At 44.5% G+C, this 20,549-nt stretch overlaps 1 protein-coding gene and 1 long non-coding RNA gene across 5 annotated transcripts in view; one reads left to right on the forward strand and one right to left on the reverse strand.

The window, feature by feature from the left end:
• The window catches only part of SYCP2 (synaptonemal complex protein 2), a 66,175-nt gene extending 47,952 nt beyond the window's left edge, over positions 1–18,223 (forward strand). For 3 of the 4 annotated variants that reach the window (XM_044986594.1, XM_044986596.1, XM_044986595.1), the window contains exons 36-46: positions 1,474–1,659; positions 2,288–2,378; positions 3,135–3,287; positions 4,576–4,656; positions 5,569–5,696; positions 13,578–13,672; positions 13,755–13,854; positions 15,203–15,261; positions 15,657–15,735; positions 17,085–17,141; positions 17,706–18,223. In XM_044986594.1, the coding sequence (XP_044842529.1) occupies positions 1,474–1,659; positions 2,288–2,378; positions 3,135–3,287; positions 4,576–4,656; positions 5,569–5,696; positions 13,578–13,672; positions 13,755–13,854; positions 15,203–15,261; positions 15,657–15,735; positions 17,085–17,141; positions 17,706–17,777 (1,101 nt within the window). In that variant the 3' untranslated portion in view covers positions 17,778–18,223. Of the gene's footprint in view, positions 1–1,473; positions 1,660–2,287; positions 2,379–3,134; positions 3,288–4,575; positions 4,657–5,568; positions 5,697–13,577; positions 13,673–13,754; positions 13,855–15,202; positions 15,262–15,656; positions 15,736–17,084; positions 17,142–17,705 lie in introns of those variants that run through there. The other variant, XR_006573276.1, reaches the window with a different exon arrangement.
• On the reverse strand, positions 2,098–12,859 carry LOC123348900. Its single transcript, XR_006573277.1, has 3 exons — positions 12,829–12,859; positions 3,587–4,423; positions 2,098–2,420 (listed from the first exon to the last, which is right to left on the reverse strand). It is a non-coding gene; the product is annotated as an uncharacterized LOC123348900 (long non-coding RNA).
• Positions 18,224–20,549: the final 2,326 nt, after the last annotated feature.

The raw sequence follows: 20,549 nt of genomic DNA on the forward strand, positions 1-20,549 counted from the left end.
CAGACACATTCCAGATTGCTCAGTCTAGATTCTCACCAGTATGTGTTACACTCATGTGGGAGCATGACAACTCTATGTTTTCACTCATGGAGCTTTTGGAAGTCCTGTTTACTTGGCAGTAGGTTGGGCTCACATAATCCATGAATACATTAAATTCCATGTGGATGTTAGATCAGTGGAGTTCAGAATTATCTTAAAATGCCTTCAAACTGCCTCCCACTCCTTGGCTGTCCTCCCATCCTCATGGCAGCAAAGCTCAGAGTTCCATGTTCCCATGGGTACCCCACACTAACCACTTTCTCCAAGTCCTGCTTTAGGGATTTCAGATCATGAAGGGGGAACACATTTAAATTAATAGACTATGGCATTAACTCAATCAGAGGATTCCTGCATGGTTGAAGGAGTGAACTCTGTGGAAAGTGTGTTCCCTTGTGAAAGATTTCAGTTCCTGGAGTACACTCTCAGAGGGGTGTTAAGGTGGGGAGATGGGAATATCACAGAGTAGGCACTTTCTTCTTCTATGTCCCCATCTCAAGTCTGAGTCTCTGACTTCTTGGATCTCTGTCCTCTTCATTCGTAGACACTTAGGTTATGATCTGTCCCTTAATTATTAGAAAAGTAAAGACAACTAGCTCACCTTTATATCACACTTTCATAGGATTATGTACATGTTTACAGTCATTTTTATTTTAATTATGCATCCTGGTATTTGCTGAGATTTTTTTTTTAAACTTCTGTTAGATTTCCTATAAACTGATAAAATCAATCTTCTCCATTTGGCTGATGTTAATGTAGAGCAACAACTATAATTTTACATTTAGATGGTTAAGCCAGATAATTGCATCTGGAATAGCAGAGCGTATTGCTGTGATGCCTGTTCTGGGTGACCAGTCACACACTGGAGAGTCTTTAATTTTCCATTTTTGCAACAAGTATCCACATCTGCCATGGTTTGTGTGGATATGGTTTAGGGTTGTCCATGAGCTTCATGGGAGATCGAAGCCAGGGATCTTCTGCATTGGGTCTTTCATGTGGTGTTTGTGACTTCTTGTGAACTCCATTCAGCTTTCCATGCGTCATCAGGGTTGAAGTTGCATTATTGAAGGTTAAATGTGTGGGTCCAAAAGGGCTTACATGACTTCAAGCAGTGGTGAGGGACGTTGTTAAGGTCCTGGTGGAAGGAAGATGTTCATTTTCCATGATCCTCTGAAATTCCCAAAGAGTTGTGGCATCACAGAAAATGTGTGGGGGAGCAATGTGCAACAGCACTGGCAGCCAAGGTGTTGGGTTCGACTTGAGGGTTCCAGTGATGCACCACAGTGCAGGGTTTAGCTGGACATCAACAAGTCAAGTATGGCTACTTCTGGTCCATACCGATGCACAGTACTCAGCTACGGAGTACACAAGGGCTATAAAATTAGTACATTTGAATATCCATTTTCAACAATTGTTTTATTGTTTTCTTTTGTGTAGCCTAATCTGACTCCAGTAACTATGGACAAAGCTGTCATGAGTGGAAAAGACATAGAGGTTACTGACCCTGAGGTGGAAATATGTGATATTAGTGAGGCAGTGAATGTTACAAATTACCTTTCAGACAAACTCTCCATTAACGCAGAACTGAAAGATCTTACTAAAAATATGCAAAATAAAGGAGAGGTATGATAGAGACCCATTTGAAAAGCTGCAGTTTTGTATGTTTATTTTACAATTGGTGGCATTAGGGAAACATGTATGTATATTGCTTTAAATTTTTAACATTCTTTTCAAACATTTTCTTGTAATCTTGCCTGCATATTTCAGTTTAGTATAAAAACAGTGTTGTCTGGGATGTCATTGAGACTTTGCCTGTGTTATAACTGTAAGGAAATAATCTCTCATCCCAGCAATAGCACTGATCATTTGTATTTTAACAAAAAACACAAAACATATCTTTGCTTTTGCCTTGAATTTTTTTAAAATGGAAAAAAAATTCAAGAAGAAAATGACTTGTCACTTCTGCATGCAGAAACTTACAAAATAAAATTAGGTAGTTTCTTGTACTTTTAGCTGTAGGCTATTAATATAAGTCCTGAAGAATTAATAATTATTAAAATTTTTGCCACCGAACCAAAGTACAAAACTGGCATGTGCAGACTGATTTCTTCGTCGTAACTGTACCTTAGTATTTTGATATTTATATTTCTAGTTTTTAATAAACATGTAAATGTTCATTTATGATGAAGACTATCTAAATGGGTTCACTGTTCTGGAGGTTGTTAATATATCTTTTTTTTTTTTTTTAAAGGAATCTGTACCTCCATCTCAATTATGCACTTCCAGTGGAAGCAGAGAACAGTCATGGTGTGAAGATCCCTGTGGCACCATACATGAATCCGGTATGTAAGTGTCTCTTATGAAAAAGCACTTTCTTTGGATATCTGTAAATAGTTAATGAAAAACTTGTCTTAGATACAAAAATATGGCCCGATTCTTCAAGCCCTACACGTGGAAACGGAACTCCTATAAACTTTATTTAGTATTTTTTTACCAGTGTATTTCTCTTTTCATATATACTCAGTTTATTCTGTTCCTAAAGTTAGTGTTAATCTTTGTTGTTATTGATAGGAAGCTACTGTTAGATGTGAATGTTTTTCACTTAAGCTTTAGAAGCATCAATTGGGAGTCATATATATATATATATATATATGGAGGCTATTATATCCCTTGGAACCCCATTGCCACACTTAATTTAGGAGCCAAATTTAGTGCTTTTTGTGAGAATAGTCCCTTCATCTTGATTTAATTAAGTACTCAACCTTTCTCCAGAGGGTTTTTCTGCCCATCAGTCTGTCAGGAGTAAGGAATCTGCAGAAGCAATTCCCAGTGGAGAAAGGAAGCATACTTATTTTAACAGATGTTCTCCAAGTATATTATGTCAGCAGACCCACACTAACCGTATCATCCATCCTTTTCTGCTTCATTGGAGTCTTTGCATGGTATATGGCCTAAAGACACTGAAGGTGATTGTGGCAACAGCCCCTTATATTGAAATGCACCAAACATCCAGGGCTGTGCACAAGTCCTCTTGCAAATGCAACATTCATTGATTTCTCTATAGCTCTGAAATTAAATATGTTTGTCATACTTTAAAGGGCCTACAGTTCAAGTGAATCTCAAACGAATGTACCACAGTGATGCAGAAAGTGATTCTGATGAAGTGGAAATGAGGAAGGAAGAAGAACAGAGAAAAACAAAGCTTCTCCCTAGAAAATTATTTAAAGCAGATGATGATACTGTGTATAAAGGTTAGCTGGAGCTATAGTCATACAATAAATGTAAACCAGAAAACTGCTTAAAGTTTTAACCATGAACAATAATATTGCAATTCTAATTAAAACCCTTAGGATAGGGTGACCAGATGTCCCAATTTTATATGGACAATCGTGATATTTGGGGCTTTTTCTTAAATAGGTGCCTATTACCACCCCCCACCCACCCACCCACCCTCAGTCCTGATTTTTCACACTTGCTATCTGGTCACCCTACTTTGGGACATCTTAATAAGCTCCATTTTTATTGCAGACATTTAAGAAAAGAGCATTACCTGTTCTTCTCTGAGACATTGATACAGAATGCTGTGGAAAAATTTCTTTCCTTAACTGATAACATAAATGTTCAAGAAACACAGCAGTCGACTTCTTATCATTCAGATGGATAAACAAACAAGTTTGATCACTTATGGTCAATAAAGAGCTAATTGCATGTTTCAGAAGAGATGCATCCCAGTATTCTCTCCAAATTGGAATCTGAATGTTTATATTTTGCCCATCTAAATTTGTAATAGTTTACCAGTTGATAAGGTGTTGTCTGAGATCACTTCTTCCTCTTCCTGAAACAAAAACACATTCTCCATAGACTGTGTTATGTCTCTACCTATTAGGAAGTAAAGAGGCAAATAATTCGGAGTCACTGCAGGCATATCAGATAAACGAGTGCCCCCTACTCTGTGTACTTCCCTCAACCAGTTCCTTGGCATGAGACTTGCTGGGAATAGGGAAAAGAGCACTAATTGGAAGGAAAAACAAGTAGTAGAAGATAAAAGGCTCCATCATGCTCAGTAGTACAACAGTGAAACTGGTGGCCTGGGAGAGCAGGGCTGACCATGAGCTTCACCTAGGACTCCTAGAAGAGGAGGAGTTAACATTGAGAATACCTAGGGGTCAAGCCCATGGACATAAGATACTCTGGTAGAAGACCACATTCCTAAGGGTCTCACTCCCATCCCAAAGGCCAGTAGAGAGAGACAACTGAAGGTCCTGAATTCTGGGAACTAGAGCTGGATGACACTCTAGCTCCTTTGTCCCTCTTCTTCTGCTTGTTCTCCTTTCTTGCTTTATCTTGTCTCTTCTTCTTTCTTCCTCCTTACCATCTTTCATCAGACCTGAAGAAGAAGACGCAAAATTAGAGGAATTAGCTGAAGCATGGATTCAATGCTTGCAATAAGAGTGGAGGCAAAGAAGACTTAGACTTGGGGAGGGCACTTTTAAACCCCCACTGGCTGATAGAATTTGTTGTGTCCTTGCTTTCTGCTAGATAAATCCATAATGCAGTGTGCAAGGACTCATTCCTTTTCCAGAAAAGGGAAGAAGTGGGCTGCAACAAACGAAATAACTGGTAAGAAATCTGTCATCACTTTCTTTACTAAATTGCTATATGTTAAATTGTTGTGTGCGATATAATAGTAGCTGCATTTCATTCAAGAAGTCGTTGCAGTCTCTTTGATGGAAATAACGTCTGTTTTATGTTTGTATTGGTATATGTTTACATTTTTAAAGCATTTTGAAATCCTTTATTAGTAAGGGTGGTATGCAAATTCAAGGTATGGTTGGGTCATATCCTGAAGTCTTTATGCAGGCTATCTCCTTCGGACATAACATTTTACCTTCTGAGAGATCTACCCATTTGGGTCCTCATTTTAAAACATTAAGTATACAATGACATGCCAAATTTATGTGTGCAATGTTTTTGGGTAGATTTTCAAAAGGTCTAATATTGGCCTGCTTTTTTCATGCTCAACTTTTTAAGGTTTTGATATAATGTCATTTATGTATTTAGAGTGGTGTTGCCCCTGTAAACTGAAGAGGTAAGGGAGACAGTGTGTGTATGTAATACATGTGTACTTGATAAATCTCGAGATGTTTTAGTGACTGGGTGGATAATAAGCTTTTCACCAAATTTCTAAATAGTATATTTAATAATTATAGATTTCAAATATCTGGTAAATAATATCTCATGCAAAACGTAACATGTTTAAAAAAATTAGAAAGAAACAGATAATAATAAATAAAAAACAGATCAAACATATACAAATGAAATCTGTTAAAGACAAAGTGGTTAGTAAAATATATAGAAGGTCAGGAGTTTAGTTTCTGAAATTAAACTGGATGCAATTGAAGTAGATATGAGCCCTAGTCTTGGGATTTATAAACCCAGCCATCAGAACTGCAATAACTTATATTGTACAGATGATACATTAATATGTTCCTACTTCGCTAACTTTACATATGATCTTTTAAAAATTTTCAGTGTCCGAGAGCATATCTACTGTGTCTGTAAATGAGCTGTCTGTTTTGGATGGAGAGGTCTGGGACCCTGGTTGTTCAAATATAGGGATAGGTCAGAAGCTCCATAAGGAATTTACTAGGAAAATTCAAGTAAGGCATATATGTGTATAGAAAAATATACAGTTTCTTTCATTCATTCATTCTCATACATGATACTCTTAACTAGAAACATCATTAACAGAACTACCTTATATATTATTGCATACAAGAATAAATATGAAAAGAATGTTAAGTTCGTTATGTCAAAGACTGAGAAGTTAGTAAATTCCAGAATAAAGGTTGTTTGCACAACCTTTATATGGCATCCTTTTTGCATATGCATTATGATACATTCTTTTAATTACATGATCATTCCTCAGGACCTCTTCCTCATTCAGTGCACAGGATGGACTCTGCTCAAGGATTGTGGCAACTCTTCAATATTTCTTTTTATCCTTCAGTGGTGGTCTCATGTTCTTCTTCGAGTGATTGCTCCTATGCATTCCAGTTAGGTGTGCGCGCCGTGCGTGCACGGCATCTCGGAACTTTTTTACCCTAGCAACTCCGGCGGGCCGGCTGGGCGCCCCCTGGAGTGGCGCCGCTATGGCGCTGAACATATACCCCAGCCGTCCCGTCCGCTCCTCAGTTCCTTCTTACCGCCCGTGACGGCCAGTTGGAACTGTGGAGTGCTCTTTGTCCTCCACGACCCTAGCTCTCGCTTGTTGTTTGTATATAGTTAGTTTAGTGATTAGTTTTACAGTTAGTTAGTTAGATAGTTAGTGTTAATAGATAAGGTAAAAGGGGGGGGGTTCCCCTTTTGCCTCACCCGGTGCGGGCTCATGCCCAAAGCACCGGGCTTTAAGCCCTGCGCTGAGTGCTAGAGGCCTATGCCCGTCGGAGACCCGCACGACGCCTGCCTCCGTTGCTTGGGCGAAGGGCACAGAACAGATAAGTGTGCGCTCTGTTCTACATTTAAACCGCGGACTCGGAAACAGCGGGATATCCGCTTGAAGCAGCTCTTGATGGAAGCGTCGCTCCAGCCACCGGCACCGTCCGCCCCGGCACCGCGAGCTTCCTCGGTACAGAGCGCACCGGCGGCACCGAGCCACACAGGCTCCGCGGCACCGAAGCCTCAAAAAGCGGCTACGAAGTCTCGGCACCGCTCGCTTTCGCCTTCAAAAAAACATAGGCTGGCGAAGGCACTGGCGCAGGCTCGCGCTGAGGACTCGGCGAAAGCAGTTGCGCTGCTTGCGGCCCCCACGGTGACCGTGCACAAGCCGTGCACCGGACCTTTGACTCCGGCGCCGCAAGGCCCGTCGAGTCCGGCGCCGCCATGCTCCCCGGTACCGTCCGTGGTTGAGCCCCGGCTGCCTTCGACGCCGGAGACATTCTCTGAGGCGCGTGAGCTGATTCGGCTCATAGAGGCACCGAGCATCCGGCCCCCGGCACCGCCGGTGCGGGCTGTCGTGTCGGCGGGAAAGCCGGCCAGAATGACCTGGCCACCGTCTCTGGACAGGCGACATGGACGGCAAACCCGGTCCCGGTCTCGTTCCCGGTCCTACGGCAGGTCTCCGTCCCGTCGTTCGCGATCTCGGCACCGCTCGCCATCGCAGTACCGATCGCCGTCGAAACGTCGGTCGCAGTCCCGGTACCGCTCGTCATCGCGGTACCGGTCGTACTCCCGGCGCCGCACAAGGTCCAGGTCGCCATCGCGTCGGCACCGCCAGAGGTCGCCGTCCTGGTACCGTGACTCGCGTGAGCGCTCTCGGCACCGGAGGTCTCCATCCCGGTCGAGCTCCCGGCACCGGTCGAGCTCCCGGCACCGGTCGAGCTCCCGGCACCGTGACGGACGTCACTCCCGGTCGCCATCCCGGTACCGAGCGGACCAGCATCGCTCTTCGATGCCTTCCGGGGACGGACTACCTCGCTCCGCAGCGCACTCCGTCAGCGCCTCGGCACCGCCATGGCCATCCCGTCCCGCGTCGGTCGCTTCTGGGACGTAGGGCTACGGACTCCTGCCACCCACCCCGCAGGGCCATCCGCAAGGGGCACAGCCGTGGGGCTTCTGGGTTCCATGGGCCCAGTATGAGGCGCAGGGGGTGCCCTTCCCCCCAAGACCCCTCGCGTCCGAGCGCAGGGTTCCAGAGGTGACGATCAGCCGACCGGCCCCTTCGCCGCCTGCTGCGGATGCTATACCACCTGAACCCCAGGAGAACGCGCAGCCCGACCCCCCCGCCGAGCACGCGGCGGATCCCTCTTCGGAGCCGGTCATCCAGGGCTTGTTCTCCTCGTCCTCGCCTGATGAAGCGGTGGCCGGAGCGTCGACGAAGGAGCCTCCGCCCATAGACTTAAAAGCACACCAAGACCTCCTTCGCCGCGTGGCGACGGCTATGGCCCTGCCGATAGCGGAGGTACAGGAGGACGAGGACCCCATCACAAATGTAGTTGGGGCAGAGGTGCCAGTGCGAGTTGCACTGCCTTTCGTGCGGACTATGCAAAAGAATGCCACCACTCTCTGGCAGATGCCTGCGTCCGTACCTCCTACAGCCCGTGGGGTTGAACGCAAATACTCTGTCCCTCCCACGGGCTATGAATATCTGTACACGCACCCGACCCCGGACTCCCTGGTGGTCCAATCGGTTAATGATAGGGAGCGGCACGGCCAACCGGCCCCTGCACCCAAATCGAGGGACGCGCGGCGTATGGACCTGCTAGGCCGAAAGGTCTATTCCGCTGGCGGTCTGCAAATGCGGATAGCCAATCAGATGGTCCTCCTCGCCAGGTACGTCTTCAATATCATGACGTCCCTGGCGAAGTTTACGGAGCTACTGCCAACAACCTCCCGACAGGAGTTCGCGGCGATGTTGGAGGAGGGAAGGAGGTCGTCTAGATCCTCCATCACGGCCGCCCTCGACGCTGCGGACTCAAGTGCTAGGACCTTGGCCTCCGGCGTGACGATGCGGCGCATCGCTTGGCTGCAGTCTTCCACCCTGCCGCCGGAGGTCCAATACACGCTACAGGACCTACCCTTTGACACAAAGGGTCTTTTCTCCGAAAAGACGGATTCTCGAATCCAAACTTTGAAGGACGGACGTATTGCGATACGTACTCTCGGCATGCATACGCCGGCAACGCAGCGCAGGTCCTTCCGTCAGCAGCCCTCCCGACCCGTCTACCAGTCCCGATATCGGCCATACAATAGCCGGCGACCGGCCCAAAATCGCCGTCGTCCTTCAGGCAACCGCCATAACCAGGGCCAGGCCTCGTCCAAGGCCCCTCAGGGGGCCAAGCAGGCCTTTTGATGGGACGCTCGAGGACGGCCCATCACTCTCCCTACCGGATCCTTCCCCGTTATTTTACAACCGCCTTTCCCATTTCTTTTCGGCGTGGTCCCAAGTAACATCAGACAACTGGGTGCTTCAAACGGTCCAGTCGGGATACCGCCTGCAATTTGTTTCGCCCCCACCTTCCCACCCACCCTCCCTGTCCCTCTTCAGGGACCCCTCTCACGAGCAAGTCCTCTTACAAGAGGTTCACACTCTGTTGAGCGTGGGTGCCATAGAAGCAGTGCCTCAAGACAGGCGGGGCAGGGGATTCTATTCCCGTTATTTTCTAATCCCCAAAGCGAAAGGGGGGCTACGTCCTATCCTGGACCTTCGCGAGCTGAACAAGTACCTGCTCAAGCCCAAGTTTCCCATGGTCACCTTGGGGACCATCATTCTCTCTCTGGATCCGGGAGATTGGTTTGCCGCCCTCGACATGAAGGACGCCTACTTCCATGTCGCAATCTATCCTCCCCATCGTCGTTACCTCCGGTTTGTGGTGAACAACACCCACTACCAGTTCGCCGTGTTGCCTTTCGGTCTCTCCACCGCCCCAAGGGTATTTACCAAATGCATGGCGGTAGTGGCCGCAGCCCTCCGACGTCGTCAGATACACGTCTACCCGTATCTCGACGACTGGCTGGTTCGAGGTCAGTCCCGACAACTCGTAATGGACCAGATGGCAGAAATCCTGGCTCTCTTTCAGCGACTCGGTCTTCTCATCAACGCTGAGAAGTCCACATTGATCCCGGCACAGCGAGTGGAGTTCATCGGAGCAGTCCTCGACTCCACGGTGGCCAGGGCCTGTCTCCCTCGCGCTCGACACCAGACGATGGTCTCCATCATCCGGGACCTCGTCATCTTCCCAACCACGACGGTGCGCTCCTGCCTCCGCCTCCTGGGCCACATGGCTTCCTGCACATATGTCACAGCGTACGCGCGGCTCCACCTCCGCCCGTTCCAGTCTTGGCTCGCGTCGGTGTACCGGCCTCATCGAGACCCCATCGACATGGTGGTCATGGTCACCAGGACGACCCTCGAGTCCCTCCGCTGGTGGCTCGACCCGGAGGTCGTCTGTGCAGGAGTCCCGTTCCACCCTCCTCGCCCATCCGCTACTCTGACTACGTATGCCTCAGCGCTCGGTTGGGGAGCTCACCTGGGCGATCTTCACACCCAAGGTCTGTGGTCGCCGCAGGAGCTCGCCCTGCACATCAATGTCCGCGAGCTGCGAGCGATCCGTCTGGCCTGTCGCACCTTCTGCGCTCGCCTGCAAGGCCGCTGTGTGACAGTGTTCACAGACAATACAACAGCAATGTTCTACGTGAACAAACAGGGCGGAGCCCGATCCTCCCTCCTCTGCAAGGAGGCGATGCTCCTGTGGGACTTCTGCGTCACCCACTCCATTCACCTGGAAGCGTCCTTTCTTCCGGGAGTACAGAACACGCTGGCCGACCATCTCAGCAGGTCGTTCCTCTCCCACGAATGGTCCCTCCGTCCAGATGTCGTCCACACAATCTTCCGGAGGTGGGGATTTCCCCAAGTAGACCTATTCGCCTCCAGGGAGAACAGGAAGTGTCACCTGTTTTGCTCATACCAGGGTCGCTCGCCAGGCTCCCTGTCGGACGCCTTCCTTTACCCTTGGACGGCTCGTCTCCTCTGCGCCTTCCCTCCATTCCCACTCGTGCACCGAGTGCTCCTGAAGCTTCGGAGGGACAGAGCCACCATCATACTCGTAGCGCCGGCCTGGCCGAGGCAGCACTGGTTCACCCTGCTGCTCGAGCTCTCCGTTCGGGAACCCATCCCCCTTCTGTTGTGGCCGGACCTTATCACCCAGGACTTCGGCAGACTCCGCCATCCGAACCAGCAGTCCCTCCATCTCACAGCTTGGTACCCGAGTGGTTGACCCACGCGGAGCGGGGCTGTTCTGCAGCAGTCCAGCAGGTCCTACTTGAGAGCCGGAAGCCTTCCACTCGCTCCACTTACCTAGCGAAATGGAAGAGATTCGCACTCTGGTGTGACCAACGAGGTCTCAATCCGTTTGTAGTCCCGGTCCCTGCCATCCTGGACTACCTCTGGTACCTTAAGGAGCAAGGTCTTGCGGTCTCCTCCTTGAGAGTTCACCTGGCGGCAGTGTCCGCTTTTCGTCCATCCGTAGAAGGTCGGTCCATCTTCTCGAACCAGATGGTTTCCCGCTTTCTCAAAGGCCTGGACCGCTTGTACCCGCCGGTGCGGCGGCCTACCCCGACCTGGGATTTGAACCTTGTGCTGGCCAAGCTGATGGGTCCCCCCTTCGAGCCCTTGGCCACGTGCTCCTTGCTCTACCTCTCCTGGAAGACGGCCTTCCTCGTCGCCATTACATCAGCAAGACGAGTTTCTGAGCTCCGCGCTCTGACGGTTAGCCCGCCATACACCGTCTTCCATGGGGACAAGGTGCAGCTTCGCCCTCATCCGGCCTTTCTCCCGAAGGTAGTGTCAGCATTCCATCTCAACCAGGAGATCTTCCTCCCGGTGTTCTTCCCGAAGCCACACGCCTCGCCTCGGGAACAACAGCTACATACCCTCGACGTCCGCAGGGCGCTCGCTTTCTACATGGAGCGGACCAAGCCCTTCCGCCATTCGCCCCAGCTGTTCGTAGCGGTGGCTGACTGCATGAAAGGCGAGCCGATATCCTCCCAGCGGATTTCCTCATGGGTTACAGCATGCATTCGGACCTGCTACGAGCTTGCTCGCGTCCCCCCGTGCCGACTCACCGCCCACTCGATGAGGGCGCACGCCTCGTCGGCTGCCTTCCTGGCCCATGTTCCGATCCAGGACATCTGTCGAGCGGCCACCTGGTCTTCTGTCCACACCTTCGCCTCCCACTACGCGTTGGTGCAACAGTCTCGAGACGACGCAGCCTTCGGCTCCGCGGTATTACACTCCGCCACGTCTCACTCCGACCCCACCGCCTAGGTAAGGCTTGGGAATCACCTAACTGGAATGCATAGGAGCAATCACTCGAAGAAGAAAAGACGGTTACTCACCTGTAGTAACTGTTGTTCTTCGAGATGTGTTGCTCCTATCCATTCCAGACCCGCCCTCCTTCCCCACTGTCGGAGTAGCCGGCAAGAAGGAACTGAGGAGCGGACGGGCCGGCTGGGGTATATGTTCAGCGCCATAGCGGCGTCACTCCCAGGGGGCGCCCAGCCGGCCCGCCGGAGTTGCTAGGGTAAAAAATTTCCGAGATTCCGTGCACGCGCGGCGCGCACACCTAACTGGAATGGATAGGAGCAACACATCTCGAAGAACAACAGTTACTACAGGTGAGTAACCGTCTTTTACCTTTACTACATACCATTCAAACCCTGCCCAGCATTCAGAATTATTAATTTCTTCTGGATCTGTTTGTTTTTTTTGTTTTTTTGGCACTCATCACTGTTGCATCCGTGTGCTTCAGAAACATTCATGCATTTATCTTCACAATACACCTGGCTGAGGTAATGTTGTTATCCCCAATATGCTGAAGGGAGATTGATGGACAGTTGTCCATATAGACAGCAACCTCGTATATTTCAACAACCTTGTTTCACTGCCTGAATTCTGTTCATCCTGTGCATTGAATGAAGCATGGGTCCTGTGGAAAAAATTGTATGTGATCATGTAATAAAGATTGTATCATAATATATATGCATAGGACAGGCAAATTAAGGTTCGTCAGGAAATCTCAATTCTGGCATGACTTGACTTTGATAAAACAATGTTCAGGTTACATAGTTTTTTTTTTCCTAATGTAATTTCCTAGCTTTTTAAAAACACAAAATGAAAAAACAAATTCCATTATGCGGAATTGTGTTTATCCTACATATGGGTCCATCAACAGAGTTGGAACCTTTAAATCCACAGCAAAGACCTCTGTGAGTTATGGAGTAGTTGATACTTACTAGAGGGAAATGAGAGACACTTTGCCAGTGAATTTCACAATGTTTGCTGACAACAGAGGAATGTTCAGACTGAATCCTGACTTCCATTCCGGGTTCTAGAGGGGAGTATGTTCCAGTGATTAGACCCTTTTGTCCCGGTGTCCCCTAGTATGTCTTCCTCCAGCTTGTGTCCCATGTGTCTGTCCCTCTCTGCTCTTGTCCCCTCCCAGCCTGTCCTTGTTCCTCCTTCTCCAATTCCAACCTTCTGCTGCCCTGTAGCGCCTTCTCTGCATTCAAGTCCTGCTACTTCCTCCTTTTCTACTCACTTGGGCAATGCAGGGAGCATTGAGAGCATAGGAGAGAGGGTCTCCCTACTCTCAAATCTGGTCTGCAGCAGCCCCTGACATGAACAAACAGAAGAAAAGACCTGCTCAGTCTAGGCTACAGCATGCTCAGTGAGCTCTCGAGGTGGAGCATGCTCAGTGACGATAGAATGCTTGTAGAATTTTGCTGTCAGCCTCTAACTAATCTCTAGTAAGTATATGCAAACAGTGATTTTTCAGAGACTTTTATAATCAACTAAATTTTGGTGCATTTTCAAGGGAAAGCAAAAGGAATGTCCCTGATATGAAGGTTAATGTTGACTTTTGTCCACTGTAACCTATGATATATAAGTAATTACTATGGTTATGTTTTATAATACAGTATTTTATCATTCTTTTCTGAGTTAGTCAATTAAACTGAAAGTATCTTAATGCGTATCTTTCTAGAGCCGCTCAAGAAGAATGGATCACTTTACCAAGCAGTCCTTGAAAACAGCTCAGCAGCATTTGACAACAATGAGTTGTCAGTTGCATGAATGCAGGTCTGTAGCAGAATACTTATTCAAAAACTTATTTGAATGACATAAATGCTTTTTTATTTTTAGTTTATTTCTGTTTTGGTAGGATCAAGCAGCTGGACAAATTTCATTTCACCATCGTAGAGGAACTTGAGAATTTTGAAAAAGATTCCCAATCTTTGAAAAACATGGAGAAAGAATTATTGGTTTGTATTTAAATTATTTACTGGAAAAAAATCTGTTTTCTAAAAATATTGGATTTTTCCCTTTTTTTAATTTGGCATTTATCTGTGGACCATTACTAATGGCTCTGAGAAGATGTGTTTTACAACTTGCTATAAAAAAAAAGCTAAATATTTTGTGTAAAGTAAAAAAAATTACCATCTTCCTGGCATTTGGCTTTATTTTTATTTTCAGAGAAATTAACAGTCAAATTACAAATAGTTTATTCAGTCCTTTTTAAGCTTAGCTACTGTTATGCACTTAGTTGCTCAGTCCCAATTCCAGATTGACTCTCTAGAGCAGGGGTAGGCAACCTATGGCACACATGCCGAAGGTGGCATGCAAGCTGATTTTTCAGTGGCACTCAGGCTGCCCGGGTCCTGGCCACCAGTCCGGAGGGCTCTGCATTTTAATTTAATTTTAAATAAAGTTTCTTAAGGTTTTTAAAATGTTTGTTTACTTTACATACAACAATAGTTTAGTTATATACTATAGACTTATAGAAAGAGACCTTCTAAAAACGTTAAAATGTATTACTGGCACGCGAAACCTTAAATTAGAGTGAATAAATGAAGACTCGGCACACCACTTCTGAAAAGTTGCTGACCCCTGCTCTAGAGAGAACCACTCCCACCTCCATAAAGAAGCCACCTGTCTCACTGTGTAAGGCTAATCCTTTCCCAGCATGATCAACACTACTAAGTGGTTAGGATGTTTCAGGCAAACAAATCCAGCCTTTGAAATTGAATTACTGTGTATTCTAAATAAACACCTAGCCTCCATAGGCCTTAGTTAACTCAGATGTAAACTTATTTAGTATCAAAATGGCTCACCTTGGACTTGGTGAGTCTGCTGCTAGCTCTAATGTAAAAGTAGCATTAAGAATATTAATATTAAGGTGAAGACAGAGTAGAATAATACAATAGGTTTTTACTCTGGAAAGAGCTTAAAATCAAACTTAAATCACACATTAGAACAAATTTAGTCTCATTTTAACCACATTGAACCCTATTTAGAATGTCTGATCAAAGTGTCTCAGGCCTTCTATTTGCCAGTAGGGGAAACAGCCATTCACAATAGATTTTTGGGAAATATGGGCTGAAATTGCTGGTTGAGTTAAAGGTGAGTGCTTTACTGTTTGATCCTGCCTCACTGAGTCTTTAATTTTTTAAAACACCTGAGGATATGGGCTATTGTAGAATGCCTAATCATTCTGTTCTCAATCTCATTATAGGTTATTTGGGAACAGGAGAAACCTATTTTTTTTTAAAAAGTCCTACATTCTGTGGATTAATTTCTTACTGGTTCAGTTAATTATTATATTTCTTTTAGAACTTTTGGAAAAAACATGCACTTACGTTTGGTGCATGCAAGAAAAATGAACAGCGGAGGTTAGTGGGGTTTGTTAATGTTGTTATGAGACCTGGATTCTATTCATGGCTCTGCAGTTTACTCAATATATGACTTTGAGCCAAGTAACTTAATGCTCTACAACCTTCGTTTCCTCATCTGTAAAATGAGGATAATAATCCTTGCTCATTTATATGTAAAACATATTGAAATCTATGGATGAAAAGTGCTGTATATGAAAACATTAATAAATAATATTGTTATCCACATAATTTTCTGCCAAAGTCTAGTGCAATATTACACTAATAGGGATAATAATGGTCATCAATGTTTTTATATAGTATGTTAGACTAAAAGTTGAATTGCCCTATTCAAGATCTTTGTGGGATTTTCATATACGGCAAAGATCTTTAATTTGCATTTTTGTTGTTGTTAGGATTCAGATTCTTAAAACTTCATTTGAAAAGCACATCTCCCACAGTGTTAACTATGAAGAAAATATTTTTACTTCTGAGGTATGACATTTGTTCTCTTTAGTTTTCTTTTTATTTCTTACATTATAGGCCAAGTCTTTACCTTCAGCATTATACTAATGTCCTCTAGATACTTTTTAATAACTTTTTTCGTTAATTTGACCATAACTTGTGCGACATTAAGGGCCTAATTTTGCCCTTTTAGAAGAGATGAACATTTAACTTGATAATCAAGGCAGAAATTTCATGGCCAGGCAGTATAGTTTATATTATATTCTGCAGCTTTACTTCCTAGTATTTCAGTTATGCAGGAAAGAACCAATTGGAAACAAGCAGTTTGGCAACTGTCCTCTCAGTTTTTCCCTCTTCCTCAAGTTTTTTCCTGCCTCACAATTAAGAAAACAGCAAGCACCTCTAGCTTAAGGCACCCAAACTTGTAGTTCTTTGGGGAATATAATTAATATCTTGAATTTCACCAGGGAGGGAGTGAGCAGTAAGTAATTGCAGTCTTTTGGAGTACTGGTGTAATATGTTCCTTGTAACCAACACTGCTCAGTGAACAGGACACTGTATTGTGCACTAGGTGTACCTCCTGAGTGGGGCTAATCTTGAAATCTATATAGAGACCATTACAATAATCTAATCTGAAAATCATAAATGACAATATCCATATTGGAGAGAAATGGGTACTCACAAACAGATGAAAAAATGTCACTTGTGGCTACAAAGGTCACACAAGGTCTCCGAAATAATGAAAGATCTGGAAGATCCAGAATTACCTTTAAGTTGTTAACCCCTTTGACAAAGGGCTGCTATGCTTCCTCAATAAAGGGGGATCTCTAGATGTTTCCCTTTATTCAACATCTTTGCTATATGTAGATAGAATTGGTTGAGACTCAATCATATCTAGGGCCCTGATCTTGAAAACATTTAAGTATGTGCTTATCTTTACTCATGTATGTAATCCCATTGAAGTAAGTGGAACTACGTATGTATTTAAAATTAAGTTGTTTAAGTGCTTTGTTGCATAAATGCTTGCTCCTTGAAGGATCAATCCCTAAACCCCTGTCTCAGCCAATCTGAGGGGAAAAGTTGTCTGAGTGCAATAGAGAAGATGTAAAATTTCATGTTTGCATACTTGTGGCACCCAAGCTGATGCTAATGTGAGAATTTGGAGTAGATGCCATAGTACCTAGGTGCTTCTGCCCTAAAAAGATTAATATTTCCCACCAGTTTCCTGGACAGCCTTATTTTGACCAATGGAAAGACTGAGCATTAGTACAATCTGATTTTACATTTAATTTGAGGAAATAATTGTCTTCATTAAAATGTATTGTCAATTGTGAAAAGAAAACGTGTGTGTATATGACATATGTTGCCAATTTTTATAGATGGATCTAATGAAAGAAGATATGAAAGGGCTTCAAGAGAAGCTTCTTAAAGAAATGGTAAATAATGTTATTTTGTCTCAATTTGGTTTTGTATGCTTTCCTAAAAGAACATCATTATCTGCACATTCACTTTTTAAAAAGTTCTTTTCAAGATGCAATATCTAGTACACTGTCATTTGAAGCAAAAATGGAAATACTAATAAATACACTTATGTCCCGATATAACGCGACCTGATATAACACAAATTTGGATATAACACGGTAAAGCAGCACTCCAGGGCGGCGGGGTTGCGCGCTCCAGCAGATCAAAGCAAGTTCGATATAACACAGTTTCACCTATAACGCGGTAAGATTTTTTGGCTCCCGAGGACAGTGTTATATCGGGGTAAAGGTGTAGTATCATTAAAACAATGCTTAACTTTTAATACATTAAAAGTGATATAGGTATATACTCTTTTAGTTTTATGCTTATGTAGTGCCTCATTTGTGTTTTAATACAGTTAATATTAGCACAAGAAGGAAAAAGATCATTTTCATGTTGCAATATCTGTCTGAATTCTGTGATACTTTTAAAAAGTTTGTTTTAAAGTGTATAATAAATGTGATACTGTTCTACCATAGCATGAAGAGGAGCTGCTTAATGTTCGCAGAGGATTGCAGACACTGTTTCTGTCAGAAGGGAGAAAATTCTAATATCGTAAATTCATATATTTTGAAAATGTTTGTTTATATTAAGATTACTTTTCACTAATGGGAAGTTTTGACAATTGCATATTTACAGAAAGCTTTTTAAAGAAGTGCTATTTTAAAAGGATCTTCACATAATAAATTAGGAATATTTATTAACAAGGGGTCATTTTAAAAGGTTTATTTAATTGACATAGAAAAAAGGAGTAATTTGCAATTAAAACTGAAGCAAGCGTCATGTTTTGGATTTGCATGTGTACATAGGACTTCTATAGCAATTAATAGGAGCTGTGTTGTACATACCCAGACACAGAATTTGAGCATACTTTCTTTAGCACATGAAAAGGAGATCAAATGGCATTTTTAAAGTTGTATCTATTTACTTATGGTATTAGCTTTCAGCTGGAATTTGTCATTGACTAAAAATGTTTTGTAAAAGTACATATAGATGTTTTAACCATATTGAAAATGTGTATTAAACATTTCAGAAAAAATATACTTTGTGTCTTTTTTTCACATTTACAAATTTGTGGCATTACCACAAGGCCTAAGCAAACTGGTGCATATTTTAGGCCATTTTGAACTCAGAGTCTCTGTAAATCTGTGGTTGGTAAAGCTCTCTAAAACAGATAGTCCAGGATGGCCTGCCATTTGTATAGAAATACATCACATTAACCAGACTATGCATCTTCCTTTTTTTCCCCCTAAACCAAACCTGACTAAAGATGATACAGTATTGCATACACTCAGTGTTAAGAGGACATTAGCTTTTTACCTGGACAGGACTAAGCCATTTAGAAAATCTCCCATGTTGTTTGTGTCTATTGCTGACAGGTACAAGGAATCCCCAATTTCCAATCAAAAACTCTCTGGATGGATCTTTTCCGATCATTCTAATGATCTCCAACCTCCTCCTAAAGTACTAGATCTCTTTCTGCTTCAGCTGCCTTGCTTAAGAATGTCCTCATAACTGAGCTCTGTAGAGCTGCAACTTGTACCTCCATATGCACTTTTTCTAAACATTTTGCAGTAATTCAGACTCAGCTTTAGATGCTATGTTTGCCTCTACTATACTATCTTCACTTTTGGCCTCTATTCCGAAGTCTGTTCCCATTCCACTAGAGGGTATTGCTCAGTAGTCACCTGAAGTGGAGTAGTCAGGGGGACACTACTCAGAGAAGAAGGAGAGGTTACTCACCCTGTGCAGTAACTGTAGTTCTTCGAGATGTGTGTCCCTAGCAATGCTTCACTACCAGCCCTCCTTCCCCTCTGCTTTGGAGTTTCTGCTATGGAACTTCACGGTAGAGAAGCAACTGAGGGTGGTTTGCCCATGCAGCTCTATATAGTCTTGGTGTGGCGCATAGGGTTGTGTAGGGTTCATGTGTGTACTGAACAAGCAGTACTACTTAAAATCTCTTCTCAAAAGCGCATCTGCAGTGGAGCACCCATAAGACAACACCTTTTGAAGAACTACTGTTAGTGCTCACGGTGAGTAACCTTTTCTTCTGCTAGCATAAATCCATTAACTAAGTTTTAGTTACCCCAGCAAACAATTTGGTCTGTTTATTCCAATTCACAATTATTGAGATCATCCTAATCAGATAATTCCCTAATAACTATTACCTTTCCTGTAATCTGCACCTCTCTATTATTGTTCCACTCTGATTTTGTTGAACTTTCACTGCATGTACTGTGTTTATTGATTTACGGTGCTTGGTTACACTTATGTGAAGCTGTTTTCTGTTCCAAAATTGGTACTGATTCCATTCTTTATATTTGTTAACTCACTCAGTTTCAGTTAATTTTGCATTGGTGGTCACATCAATAAATACCAACTTCATTAAGGTGCTGTGCCTTCCACTAGCTGCTACTAATTTTGTATTATTTATTTGGTGTTATGTTTGCTTCTTTATTTAGAGGAGATATATGAATAAATTGATTATAGGTCTGATCCTTTAAGGCAGTGGTTCTCAAACTTGGGCTGCCGCTTGTTCAGGGAAAGCCCTTGGCGGGCTGGGCTGGTTTGTTTTCCTGCCGCCCCCGAAGGTTTGGCCGATTGCGGCTCCCACTGGCCGTGGTTCACCGCTCCAGGCCAATGGGGGCTGCAGGAAGCAGCGCGGGCCAAGGTACATGCTGGCTGCCCTTCCTGCAGCCCCCATTGGCCTGGAGCGGCAAACTGCAGCCAGTGGAAGCCGCGATCAGCCGAACCCGCGGACACGGCAGGTAAACAAACCTGCCCGACCTGGGGCTTTCCCTGAACAAGCGGTGGCCCAAGTTTGAGAACCACTGCTTTAAGGTGCTGAGCTGTTAACTCTCATGAACTTCTGTGGGAGACAACAGCTCAGCACTTCACAAGATATGGCTATTCACTTATAATAGTTAACCTTTGAGCTTTGAATATACTGGTGGTGGTGTTACGCTCTGCTAACAATGGATATGTTCTTTCTATAGTGACAGTCTCTATATCACATGGGCCACCAAACAATGATCAGATGATAACTGTTAGTCATGGAAGACCCAGGCCTCGATTTTCACCAGTGACCTAGAAGTGAAAAATTCTGTTGTCCCCTTGTCCCTAATCATTCTGCCTCTTCCACCACATGCACAGGTTTAATGCTTTTAGGAAGCTTGTTTTGTCTGAAATATCCTTGTGGGGGACCAAAGTAGTTCTTAAAAGGTGACCAATCAACTATTTATTAAAAAATGGGCTTGTGCTGGTATTTGCGTCTTTAGTATGTATATAAAAAGACCAAAAAGTTGAGGGAGGGAATTGCTTTT

This window comes from Mauremys mutica, chromosome 13 (genome assembly GCF_020497125.1).
Source record: "Mauremys mutica isolate MM-2020 ecotype Southern chromosome 13, ASM2049712v1, whole genome shotgun sequence".
Classification (NCBI taxonomy): Eukaryota; Metazoa; Chordata; order Testudines; family Geoemydidae; genus Mauremys; species Mauremys mutica.